This window comes from Canis aureus, chromosome 32, assembly GCF_053574225.1.
Source record: "Canis aureus isolate CA01 chromosome 32, VMU_Caureus_v.1.0, whole genome shotgun sequence".
NCBI classification, from domain to species: domain Eukaryota; kingdom Metazoa; phylum Chordata; class Mammalia; order Carnivora; family Canidae; genus Canis; species Canis aureus.
In genome coordinates, this window is record NC_135642.1 from 36,908,125 (window position 1) to 36,921,729 (window position 13,605).

The 13,605-nt window shown below is 40.7% G+C and overlaps 1 protein-coding gene and 1 long non-coding RNA gene across 5 annotated transcripts in view; one reads left to right on the top strand and one right to left on the bottom strand.

The window, feature by feature from the left end:
* PIAS1 (protein inhibitor of activated STAT 1) overlaps positions 1 to 13,605 on the top strand; it is a 115,623-nt gene that overhangs the window by 1,933 nt on the left and 100,085 nt on the right. The window contains exons 1-2 of one of the 4 annotated variants that reach the window (XM_077881635.1): positions 1,776 to 1,803; positions 2,692 to 2,714. The exons of 2 other annotated variants lie outside the window; for them this stretch is intronic. In XM_077881635.1, coding sequence (XP_077737761.1) covers positions 1,791 to 1,803; positions 2,692 to 2,714 — 36 coding nt within the window. In that variant the 5' untranslated portion in view covers positions 1,776 to 1,790. Of the gene's footprint in view, positions 1 to 953; positions 1,060 to 1,775; positions 1,804 to 2,691; positions 2,715 to 13,605 lie in introns of those variants that run through there. One more of the 4 variants, XM_077881636.1, reaches the window with a different exon arrangement.
* LOC144303443 (uncharacterized) lies at positions 176 to 2,237 on the bottom strand. The gene is made up of 2 exons (XR_013370497.1): positions 2,025 to 2,237; positions 176 to 522 (listed from the first exon to the last, which is right to left on the bottom strand). It is a non-coding gene; the product is annotated as an uncharacterized LOC144303443 (long non-coding RNA).

Below are 13,605 nucleotides of genomic sequence, written 5' to 3' on the forward strand. Positions count from 1 at the left end.
AGTAGAGAGGAAAAGGTGTGAAATAATTCATCACATCTGCTCAAACGTCAAAATATTGGAGAAAGCCCTCCCGGTATCAAGCACATCTCCTTCCAACCGCTTTTTTCTCCCTGGACCTTTTTAGCTCTTTTCCGGTACTCCTCACCATTTGTAATTGTATCTTTTATCGGTGCACTTGTCTGTTCCTCCAGTAGAGAGCTACATACAGGAGGGCGGGGACTCTTTTTTTTTTTTTTTTTTTTTTTTAAATTTCCCCGATGTAGTCACAAAGAAACAGGACTGGTACATAATCAGTGAATCATCACTCGTTGAAACAGAGTTAAATGAACGAACGTCTATGAAATTTTGTCTCCGGGTCACCGCTGTCAAAGTGTTTGGGCCACTCACTTTTCCCCTTCCCTGAGCTCTCATTTCTGACTACGTAGGATGCCACGGGGATTGTAACGTCTCCTCTGCTCACCTCACCGCGCCGTCATGAGGAACATCTGAGCTAAGAAATCTGGAAATGCTTCATCCAGCGATCTGCAAACGTAACGGATTATTTTTAGCGCACGCGTAGCCTCACAGGTAGCAGGTGCTGAAAAGGACTCGCTGGCTGCGCCGGGGGGGGGGGGGGGGGGGAGGCGGAGGAGGGGGGAGGCGAGGGGGCCGTTATGGTTTCTGGGACTGCAGGCATCCAAGCTTTGCAAGAAGGGTTCTGCAGGCCACGGAGAGGCGGGGCTCTGGCCCGCACCACCCCCGCCCCCCCGCTCCGGCTTTCCCCCGAGGCGCTAGCCCGGCGAGGATGGGGGGCGGGGAGGTCCAGGGGGGAGTAACTGTCAAACCTCCTCGCTTGGCGCCTTTATTTAAATGGTACGTGCGGGTCTCGCTGCTGTACGTGCCCGGGGCGGGGCTGCGAGCGCCGGGGGCCGGGGGCGGGGCGGGGCGAGAGGGGCGGGGCCTGGGCGGGGCCTGGGCGGGGCCAGGCCGGCCGGGGGGGCGGGTCTAGCGGCGGCCCCCGGCGAGGTTCAGTGCGCTTGCGCTGACAGACGCAAGATGGCGGACAGTGCGGAACTAAAGGTAAAGCGCAGCTCGAATTCACTTCTAATATTCGGCCGCGGAGACGGCACCAGCGGCGCCGGGGGGGATGGGTCCGGCCCTGGGGGCCGCTCGGGGCGGACTCCACCCGGGCCTGGAGTTGTAGGCAGGAGCGGCGCGCCTGGCCGCAGCTGAGGGGGGCCCGGCAGCGGCGGGCCGCGGGCCCCGGGTGCCTCGGGGGCGCTGACGGGTCGTCCCCGGCGTGTTATTGTTGTGGGCGCCTCCGGCGGGGGCGGCGGGGGAAGAGCCTGCGCGGCGGGCGGTGGGCGCCTCGGCTGCCCCCGGGGCTCGGCTTCCTCGCCTCCCCCCGGCCTCCCCGCCCCCACGGGGAACGGGGGCTGGGGCAGGGGGGGATTGGGAAAGCTCCCCGCCGCCGCTTCCTCTTCCTCCCCTGCGGTCCCGGGCTGCTGTCAGGAGCTCTCCGCGGACCCCCGGGAACTTGCCTCCGGCCGCCGCGCCCCGCCCCTCCCCTCCCCTCCCCTCCGTGGCGCCCCCCCCCCCCCGCCCCCGCTCCCGCCGCCCCGGACCGGCTCTCCCCGCCCGCCTGTCAGGAGGCGCCCGGGGTCCCCGCTCGTGGGCAGCGCGATGCTGGGGCTGCGGGGCGGGGACGCGGCGGGGGGGGTGGGGAGAAGCTCCCGGAAAGTTTCGTGAGCCCCGGACCGGCGTTGGGGTTCGGCCCGGGGGCGGTGCTGGTGGTGCCGGTGGTGCCCGCGATGCTGGTGATGGGTGCGGGGTCGCTCTGGGCGGGACGTTACTTTCTGATTCCGGACCCCCGGGCCGGGGAGGGGGGGCAGGACCGCCCCCCCTCGCAGGGTGTGTATCTGCCAGCGGTGGTGGGAAGCGGCTGCGTCTCCCCCCTCCTGGCGCTCCTCTCCCCTTTGGCTGGTGTGGAGGGTGAGAGAGGAGCCTTTGCAGGGGGGTTGGGGGGGGTCTCTGCACACACACACCATGATGGCGATGCTATAGCTGATGGAGGTGAATGGTTCGTGTTTATATCCCCCCGTTGCCTTTTGTTTGTAGGGACATCTCGCTGGCCATGTTGATTTGGACGGAATTCCTCCCCTCATCCTACTTCAACCCCCAATAAATAGAACGTTGCCTCCGTCCCTCCCAACTGTACCGAATGGCTCACGCCTCGCGGAATTTGGATGAAAGGGTGTCCCCCCCCTCCCCTCTCTCCACCCCCCACCCCCTGCTTTTGCTCCCACCCCAGCCTTCTTTACCTGATGATGGTGGCTTCTTTACCGAGGCAGACAGACCACTACACGAGCTGCAGGGGGGAGGGGGGTGGAACCCTTATGATTGGATCGTGACAAATGGGGCTCCGCTTGAATAATTTTGGTTTAGTAGCAGGCAGTTTTAACTAACGCGTACGATGTCGAGGCTCTGAACGCGATAGGTCCCCTCTCCCTGGCTTCCTGTGTGTGTGTGTGTGTGTGTGTGTGTGTGTGAACCCAGCAGCCGGTCCCAGCTCGACCCAGGGCACTGACATCCCTGTCAGAGTGGCGATTGGGATCTACAGTTGTAAATCTCCGGGGAGGGTCCTCGGCCTCAAATTAATAAAAATCGTCTTAAAATTTTTTTTTTTTTCTCTCCGTGCTCCCGAAACGACAGCTTCTCAAACAGGCAAACACCAGGTTTGTTTCTGGAGTTTTTCCGTGGAAAGCCTAGCTGAAGGATGGGCTTCCTCAATGATTTTTTTTTTTTTTTTTTGCAATGTTGACATTCCAACATTTGTATATTAAGGCGCTGGCTTTGAATGTCATTCTTTTTAAAAATTTACTTCTCATTACACATTAATTGAAGAGAGAGCAGATTTGGAAGGGTTGGTTTCGAGTTTTTCTTTTCTTTTTTTTTTTTTCCTCTCCCCACTTTCAAACTATTGAGTGCAATGAAAAAGCCTCAGCCATTGAAATATTTTGAGATCATGGACTCTTGAAATATAAAGTACACAACTTTAAGATACATGTTTTCTATAGTTTCACTCATTGTAGTCACAATGTTGCTGTGATCTTTGCCTTCTAATATTTATCTTATTTGGAATCCTTTTGAATGATAGCTAATCAGTTCTGTTATACATGGGCCACAGAATAAAGCTGAAAAGCTTGTGCCGGTTATATTGTCACTCTTGATGCTGTCCAAAGAAACTGGTATGGAAAGCACATGCTGGGAGATTTCCTCCTTTGTTCTTTCTCATTTTAAGAAACTGCCTTTGGGGATAGATCAGATCCCTGGTGTGAGTCTTGTTAGGTAAAGTTTCTCTTTACAAAAATGAGCCTGTATCAGATAAATGCTAAACACTTGGGGGGGGGGGAGGGAACGTTATTTTTCTAAAATATGGTCTCCCTTTTTGCTCTCAAAAATCTACTTGAGTTTTTTCCCCAGAGGAAAAACTGCTCTTGTGTTCATGTAGTACAGTTTTTTTCGGATTATAAGAACTGTTTTGACAAACTAGTTTGTCATTGTGTGTGCCCAATACTTTTAAAAGCTGTGATAAATTGTTTAGTTGGTGATAGCTGTGTTAAAAACTTTAGTACTTGATTGTGGTTAGATTTGCTGTTCTTTTTTTTTTTTCCGTTGTTGTTTTTGAAGGGGGTAGATGATCTTAGGAACGCCTACCATAGTTATCTGAGAATGTGTGTATATAATTTCCTGTGCAGTAAGCTTTTGGAAGATCCTCCTTATGGAAATTATATTTTCTGAAGGTTTTTGTTTTTTTGTTTTGGGAGTAAATAGCATTTATTCTTAATTAGATAGGAAAAGTCAGAATAAGAAAAACCCAGATTTTTCAGTTTTAGGTAAAACTGCAGTACTTAGAATGAATTTCCAACTATGAGGTTTTGAGTAAATACAGTAACTTTTTTGTTATCTTAATGCACAACCCACATTTCATCTTGCTGTTGATTGTATTCATAATTATTTTCCTCACGGCCTATTTTAGTGAGTCCTTTTAAATCTATAGCAGATCTACGAAGATCAGATGGGAAAAATAGATCTGTATCTCCTGTAGGAATAGTGCAAGCTGCAACACTTGAAGATACTGCCAATAAAAATTAGATTGTGAGTCATACATATCAAAAAGAATTCTCTGTGCACATTTGTTTATGAAAGGTTTAAATTTTCATTAGGGGAATACCCATAAATGACATCTGTAAGAATGTAGAGAGTGAACATTTTATTATCTTTAGGAACTTAAAAAAGCAGGAGGGTATGATGGCCAGACAATCTTGAAGTTAATAATCTGATAGCTTCATGTAGTTCCTCTTAAAGTACTTAAAAAAAAAAGTTTTATTTATTTGAGAGAGAGAGAAAGAGTGCATGCACACGCCAAAGGGGGAGTTGAGGGAGGGGTAGAGGGGGAGGAAGAGAATCTCAAGCTAACTCCTGGCTGAGCCTGGAGTTTCAGGGGAGGGGGCCTTGGGGAGTGGAACTTGAGGGCTTGATCTCACAACCCTAAGATGATGACCTGAGCTGAGATCAAGAGTTGGATTCTTAACCAACTGAGCCACCTAGGCACCCCAAAGTACTTTTTTTATTATAATTTTTTTACATTAAAACTCAAATTAAGTTATATTGCCCTTTTAACTCATAGGAGGAAGGGGGGTGGGGAGGAAGAAGTTCATCATTTTAATGGTGTAAAATAATGGAATTCAGTGGGAAGAGGAGCCATACTTTTAAAACTATATACTTTTAAAAGTATAAGCATGTCAGTAAATTCTGTTGTCATATTCTGTTTCTTTATTTTCAAGAAATAGCCACTTAATTTTGATCTTTGTGGTATGATTCGTCTGCTTTTATTTCAGATAGAAGGAAATAAACCTGACAGTCTATTCCTGAATTTGATTTGAATCTCCCTAATTTGGTTTGGTGTCAAGTACCCCATTTAGATAGCTTTAAGTCACCATTTTTATGAACAGTATTTAAAAACAATTTATAAACACTTTAGTTTTTAAGTATTTTATATAATTGTTTTAAAATACTGCTTTTTCATCTACAATTTTCTCTTGGGTCACTGTATTGTCTTTCTCCTCAAAGACTCTCTTGTAACCACTGTGGATTGCAATAGTGCTTAGTGGTGAGTCCATAGCTGATTAACCTTGGGTTTCTCCTGATGAACTCTATCAACATGCTGCTCCAGGGTTCTTGCTGAAGCTTTTTGAGTTCAGTGTAATTTGTACCCTTTCTTGGTGGTAACTGGGGATAAAGAAAATAAAGTGGCTCATGGTTTTAGTGGGAACTGGGAAGAAGTATCTTGAGTTTCTGGAAAACTAGGTGTTTATGATAAGATCTGGCCTTTGAAAACAAAACCCTTGGTTCATCATGTTATAGAATTGATTGTAGTGCTTTCTGAAGTATTTTGCTCCAGCATTAAGCACCTTTTTCTTTTTCTTTTTTCATATTTGAATGAATAATATCTTATTTTTACAAGGTACTTTGCAGTTCATAATGTATCACATTATCTCATGTGATCTTTCCAACAGTTCTTTGAGGTGGGAAGGCAGGTCATATCTCTCTTTTATTGATGAAGTGAGCCCAGAAACAGTAAGTGACTAGCCCGAGGTCATACAAATAAAAGTGGCGGAGACTTGAACCTAGGTCTTGTGATTTCAAACCCTGTACTGTATAGGTTGCTGTAAAGGTGCCATGTCTGTCCTGGAGCCCTCCAGGGTGCCCAGCTTACAAAGAATTCTAGTTATGTTGTTGCTAATACTTTCCCTCTTGCTATGCCAGGGTATTTTTGGATATTCCTTGGGCTTTTTTGCAAGGAAGATTTTGGAGCTTGTTAGTTGGAATCATAGATGTTAATTCTTGCAAATGTCATTTTGCCTTGAGAATTTCAGAGAATACTGAAAAATAAGCAGAAAGATAAACACCTGTAATCCCAGCACTTAGAAATATCGTGGTTAACATATGGATATCTGTCCATTTAGATTTTCTCTCCGTGAGCATATGTGTATGTATGTTCATCACAAAAAGAGATCACACTTTTATTTGTAATCTGCTTATTTTCATGGCTGTCTTTACACGTTAGTAAATATAGGTCTGTGTGATCATTTGAAAGGTAACATTGTAGTTTACTCAGCTAGTCCCTTATCCTTGGACAATTAGAGTATTTCCACTTTTTGCTATTTTAAACAATGTCTTGACAGCCTGGTATAAAAGTTTGCAAATGTCTTATTCTAACAAAATACATTGATATGACAGAACTTTTTCTGTGCTTGAGGGAGCAGTGCTAATGGTAGTTTGATTAGATCAAGTGTTGTGAGTGAAATAAATTCTTGCTTTGTTCGTTGTCTGTACCTTTGTTTCTGTTTCTATAAACCTATCAGATAAGATTATTAAGTGATGGCAGAGATATATTCTATAAAATATAAGAAAACATTGTTTATGAATCAGAACATTTGATAAAGCATGAGATAAACTATGAAACAGCAATTATAACTTATTTCAAGTATGTTTGATTTTGGAAATAGTATCATAGTAATCAAATATTGGAAGTTTATGTGCCTTGTTTAGATGTGCATCTGTTTTTAACTGACGTTTTAAGTAAAGCAGTGCCGAGCATTAATATAAAGTGGAAATGAATTTGCCTTACTCATATCTTTTTTTCCTCAAAACTAAATGTTGCCAGAGTAGTAGTTTGGTAGGTAACATTGTTGAAGCTGTTATAGAAAAGAGGTTACAGAGGCAATGAAAATATTTTTCTATTTTAAGAAGGCATTTTTAAGGGTTAAATCGACTAATAAGTGCATATGTGAGCCTTTATGGGTTTAAATCAATAAATGGATATGTCAGTTAAGAATATTTGTGCAACATCTGGAAAGTACTGCACTGTGGAAGGAACAGTTGATGAGATTAAGGGGGTGAAGATGATCAAACTCTAAATTTGACATGTCAGATTTAGTCCTCATGTAAACTCGAATTTATGTAACAAGTTTTATGAATAGGATTTAAAAAAATAGGTGATAAAGAAAAGTTAGGTATGTAGTTATATTATCAATTTCCTAATTGCTGTGTACTTTTTGCTACTCTTACTAAAATGTTTGTGATTATACTTCCCCTTCCATGTTAAAAACTGTGGAACTCTCATTACTTTTGATTCCTTCTACTTTTGGTTTAAGTGGTATCACATGAAATGATAGCCCCCGAAACTCTTCCTCCCTTCAGAATTAACTGGTAAAACTTCATTCTTTGCAATGGATTTCTAGAACTCAGCAAAATGAAACTACCTTTTTGCCTTTTCTGTTTCACCTTAGATCAAACAAAATAAATATAAACCCTTTGAACATTAATAATTTTGAAATATCAGTAACTCTCAAGAGATTGTTGCAAATGTTTCTATTTTTTAAAACTTCATCTCCTTACCTTTCCTGCTATTCTTCTTTGCTTTCAGTTTCCCCCCTTTTGTTGCCAGGTTAATTTTCCTAAAACATTCTTTTCATCCTGTCACTCCAATAGCTTTCCATCGAAAACAGTATAAAGTCTTAGCTCTCAGGTATTCAGGGTTTTCTGTAGTGTGATCCCAGTCCACTTTGTGTGTCTTTTGTCGTCTTCACTGTGGCGAAAGTCCTCAACTTAAAGCCAGAGCTGTTAGTTTGCTTCTTTTTTGTTGACTGGTGTACTGCTTTGTAGACCACTTCATTTTCCCCCATTCCTATCCTGTGGGCAAAGTAGATGCTTAAGATATATTTGTGGAATGAACAAATTATGTTCAAGATTTGTTTCTGTTAGTAAGGGCCTGATGCACATGTCTGTATGACAGTCTAAATTGTAAATGTTCACATCTTCACATTTTTTTTCATGGCTGCTTTATAGATGAACTTGAATAATGTTAAATCTGAAATAAATTATGAAAGACTGATTTAGGTTTGTCTTTTATATTTCTTTAAGTTATATAGATAATAAGTGAATACATTTCTTAGTGTAGTGATATGGCAGTAAATAGAGTACAGATTTAAAGACCTTCGTCATCTTCAACCTTCCCTTCCCCCAAGGGCAATCACTCTGATATCTTCTTTTTTGGGGGTGGGGAGCATAACAGCTTTTTTGAGGTATATCATACAGTTCATCTATTTAAAGTACACAATTAACTGGTTTTTAATCATTTACAAAGTTGTGCAACCATCAACATAATCTATTTTATTTTATTTTTTTAACATAATCAATTTTAGAATATTTTCCTTACCCCAAAAGAAATCCTGTACTTTTCAGCTATTATCCCGATTGCCCACAACTCATTTCACCCTGAGGCAGCTGCAAGTCTGCTTTTGGTCTCTGTAGATTTGCCTATTTTGGGCATTTCACATATATGAAATCCTAGAATACATAGTCTTGTGTGTCTGACCTATTCATATTTCTTTGTGTGGGCATTTATCTGTGCCTGTGTCATATTTGTAATTGTATGTGTATATCTATATTGGGAGCAGACTGAGCATAGAGAAGGAACTCAGTGTTACTAAATGAACGTACATATACATAAATATATATTCTAAAAACATAAATGGGATGATACTATACCTAATATCCTGTGACTTGCTTTTTTCAATTAATAGTATATATTGAAGATCTTTCCATGCCATATCCCAAAATGAGATTGTTTTTCATTCTTTTTTAACAGTGCACATATTTTATGTGTATATTTATAGAGGTTTACGTCTTGAATTTATGTGTATATGTCTAAAAGTTCTTGTTTTGAAGGTTTTGTTATACTGTTGCTTTATTTAAATAGTTGCCACATTTAATGTTTTGTCTATGGTTTTAGCATTGGAGTTGCACTGAAAAATAGGAATAAAAATTAGAACAGGTAAATGTTGTTTGGCTTGAGGAGAAATGGAATGTAGGCTCTTTATGGGATTCTGGTAGTGCACAGCCAAAGCAGTTCATTTTGTATTTGGGTTTCTGAATGTGAGCAAGCCTGTTTTTAGCTTCATGGCATAGTGCTTAAAATAGAATTTAACATGCTATCTTGTGCTTTATGGTGAATTTTAAGACTTTTTCTTGCAGTCATGTAGGTCTCATCTTAAAAAAAATCTGAAAGATTTCAGGATAAATATTTTTCTCTTATATTAAAATCATCATTCTGGTCTCTAGGGTCTATAAGTTACCCAAGAAAGGGAATGTAGAGACACCTAGCTTATGGTAGGTACTTGGCAATAGTTTTATTCGAGAAGTTATCTGTCACATTCTGTCATTCATTATTTTTGAGTTCTAGCTCTGAGGTACCAGGCTATCAGCAGTCTTAGTCTATCTCTGTGTATTAAATGTATTTAAACATTCTTGTTATAATGGAACATTTATTTAAAAATTATTATTTTTTAAAATCATACAAGTAGGGCATCAGCTATTACAGTGGTTCTCAAAGTCCATTTTCTAGACCTCTGGTGGTTTTCTCGGCTCTTTCTTGGGGTTGTCCAGGCCAAAACTATTGTTCTAATAGTAGTAAGGCATTGTTTGTTGTATTGCATTTGCAGAATCAGTGGTGGGTAAAATTGCTGGTGCCTTAGCATGAATTAAGGCAGTGGCACTAAACTGTACTAGCTTAGTACGTCACCACCCATTTGGAATTAAAAAATAAATGCCAGTTATACATAGTATCCTTAATTAAGCAAAAAAAAAAAAAAAAGAAACAAAACAAAAAAAAAACACCACCATATTAATTTGATTATGTCTCAATCCTTGAGTCTGTTTGAAAATATATTTTGTGCCATGAAATAGAAAGTACCTGTAAAAGCACTTTTACTGAGTACCAAATCTGATGGTTAATTCAAAGAAAAGACTTTTTTTGCAGCCTGAGTTGGGGCAAACTAGCTGCTTTTTTAATGGAATACCATTTTTACTTGAAAGACTGGCTGACAAAGTGTGGTTATATAGACTTGGATATTCAGCAGACATTTTTCTCTGCAAGAAAAACAACTGACAGTATTTGTTGCTGATGATAAAATTCAAGCTTTCAAGCAAAAATGGAATTTTGGAATACTTGTATTTGCTACTGTGAGTTTGACAGCTTCCCAGTACTTTTTGATAAGATCAGTGGTGGTACTAATGAATGCAATATATTGAAAGTGTCAACATTTGGAAGAACTGTGTAACTCAGTGAAGCAATGCTTTCTAAATAATGCATGGTATTATAAAATCATGCATAGGTAAAAAGATCCATTGGAAATGGAAGATAGACCAATGCATTTCAGTAAATCAGAGTAGGAAGTGTTCACTGATACGGTTTCAGATTCCATATTATGGCAGCCTTTAAGAAACTGCTGCTTGTTGAGTTTTGGTGAAGGATCAAAGAATGTCCACAGTTACTTGAAAAGGCTATCAAAGTATTATCTTTTTCCAACTACATACCTGTATGAGGCTGAATTTTCCTCATGTACTTCAGTCAGAACAATCTCAAAACAACAGTGGAGTTAGAACAACAATGGAGCAGATTAAATGCAGAAGCAGATATGAGAATCAGGCTGTCTTTATTAAGTCAGAAATTAAAGTGGTTTGCAAAAATGTGAAACAGTGACAGTCTTCTTGCTAGTATGGTTTTGTCTTGGAACATAGTTTTTAAAATTAATATGTGCTTTATGTTAACAAATAATGAATTATTTTTAAATGATGATAAATCTTTAAAAATTCTGTATTAATTTCTAATATAGTAAATATAGATAGATTTCTTTAAAGATTTATTTGAAAGGGAGAGAGAGCATGGGGGGAGGGGCAAAAGGAGAGGGAGAGAGAATCTCAAGTAGACTCCCTGTTGAGCTCCGAGCCCAGTGGGCGGGGACTGATGGAACCAAGAGTCAGATGCTTCACCAACTCAGCCACCCTGGTGCCCCAGTATAGATAGATTTAATCAACAAAGTTTTCTTGATCCTCCATTTTCTAGACTATGAGAGTCCAGAGGGCAAAAACTTTGAAAACCTGAATGCTGTTTATATAAGATTTTTTAAAAAAAGATTTTACTTATTTATTCATGAGAGACACAGAGAGAGAGAGAGAGAGAGAGAGGGAGAGAGGCAGAGACACAGGTAGAGAGAGAGGGAGAGAGGCAGAGACAAGGTAGAGGGAGAAGCAGGCTCCATGCAGGGAGCCCGATGTGGGACTAGATTCCCAGTCTCCAGGATCAGGCCCTGGGCTGAAGGTGGCGCTAAACTGCTGAGCCACCCTGGCTGCCCCTGTTTATGTGAGATTTACATTATAAGAGTCTATAGCTTAAAATGAGACTATCCCTTTCACCTCACCCATGGCATTTTTTTTTTATTACTTAAAAGGAAAAATAGCTTGCTTATAGATAACAGTGATCCCATTTACAAGGCAAGTTTTGCAGAAACTGTTTAATTGTATCCTGCATCTCTGTATTAAAAGTACTGATGGTTTGCTTTGCATTGCATTGAATGACTCGAGTCTTAGATGCTTTAAATCAGTACCGTTGTGGGAATTGTGTAACTTTTTATTTTTTCGGGATGCCTGGGTGGCTCAGTGGTTGAGTGTCTGCCTTTGACTCAGGCCATGATCCTGGAGTTCTAGGATCGAGTCCCACATCCGGCTCTGCGAGGAGTGCCTGCTTCTCCCTCTGCCTGTGTCTCTGCCTTCCCTCTCTGTCTCTTGAGTAAATAAATAAGATCTTTAAAAAGGAAAAAAAAAAAAAAAAAAAAACCTTTCTATTTTCTCAAGGTTATGTCTCAACCCTTGATTGGCTTTTTTTCTGAAGTGGGGGATAGAAATAGCTTGGATAAATGAAAAATCCATACAGATGTCCCCTAACCTATTTTAGCCAATAATTTCCTCTTCAGCTGATCTTACTAGCCCTTTCCAAATATCCAAGATGATTGGTTTGCATTCAACCTATTTGTTTTCTTCTTTCCCTCTTGTAGGATTGAAGTGGAACCTAGAGATTATAAAACTCTGAATGCTTTTGTAGTTTCTTTTTACCTTTTTTTAGGGTTGTATTTGAAAAGCTTCAGCCTGTGTATTTTTCAAGCTTCTAAACCCTGGGTATCAAGGTAATATTGGAAAACAAAGATTTTTGTTCAAAAGTTATTCTAACCTGTGATTTTAAAATAAAGTCTTAAAGGTGAAAGATATTTTTAAGTATGGCATTTTTTTATGTAATTGAATCCTATTTGGGGAAAAACATGAATTTTAGAATTGCCATTATTTTTCACTCCTAAATTTAAATAGTAATCCTAGAAATAGTGCAATTACTAGTGAGAAGCAGGCAGAGTTAAAAGTTAATAACCCTTAATTCCATACTATTTTTAAAAAGTTACTTCTTGGTTTTTGTGGCAACTATGTTAAGTTTTTCTGGGGTGTCTGGCTGGCTCATTCAGTGGAGCGTGTGGCCTTTGATCCCAGGGTTGTGAGTTCAAGCCCCATGTTGGGAATGGAGCTTACTTAAAAAAATTAAATTAAAAAGAAAAGCTTTTCCAGGCAGCCTGGGTGGCTCAGCAGTTTAGCGTCACCTTCAGCCCAGGGCACAATGCTGGAGACCTGGGATCGAGTCCCACGTCGGGCTCCCTACATGGGGTATGCTTCTCTCTCTGCCTGTCTCTGCCTCTTTCTCTGTGTTTCTCATGAATAAAAAAAGCTTTTCTGTGTGGCAACCCTCCTATGCCCAATGGAAAGGATATTAGTAAGACTCACTTGTAATTAGCATTGTTTGCATTTAAAAATGTGCTGTGCCTCTTGAATAGTTGGGTTGAGTAGTTTTCAGCTTTGCTACTTATAGGTTGGTTGTAATCGTCTAGAACATATTTTCTTTCAGGTAAACACTTCATACTGTACTGAGTTATTTTCTGGAATCTGATCTTAACAGGTGATTCTGTTGAGTGGGGAGAGTGATACTGAACATTTTGTTTTGCTTACAGTTTCCAGTTTTATTTGTAGCTTTAGTAAAAGTGGCCCAATTTTTGATGTTCAAATGTCTTGTCATCCTAACTCATAATCCATTTGAAGGAATGGGGTCTGAGCGTGATGTAGTGTTTGTATGGTGGGGGTTGTGGTGCTGAGGATGCAGTGAATGCTGTTGGAATTCAACGGGCATATCCTCCATTGAATGTAATTCTGCAAATAAAGTTAATCAAGGAAAAAATTGATATTGATGTGAAGTGCAAATAGTTAAGCTGTTATTAATTAGCTATGGATTTAGGATATTTGATTGAAAAAGTAATACCTTATGAATATAAAAATAATTTTTTCACTTGATTTATTTTATTTATTTATTTAAAAAATTATTTATTTATTCATGAGAGACACACAGAGAGAGGCAGAAGCTTAGGCAGAGAGAGAAGCAGGCTCCCTACAGGGAGTCTGATGTGGGACTCAATCCCAGGACCCTGGGATCACAGCCTGAGCCAAAGGCAGATGCTCAACCACTGAACCACCCAGGTGCCCCTTTTTAGTTGATTTAAAAATTGTTTGATGTTTTATTAATTGCATTAATGTTTTCCCTTTTATAGTCTTAACATAGCTCATTAAAAACAAGGTTAAAGATAACTTATTTTACTTCACATATGATTAGGCCTTCTCATACAGTTATTT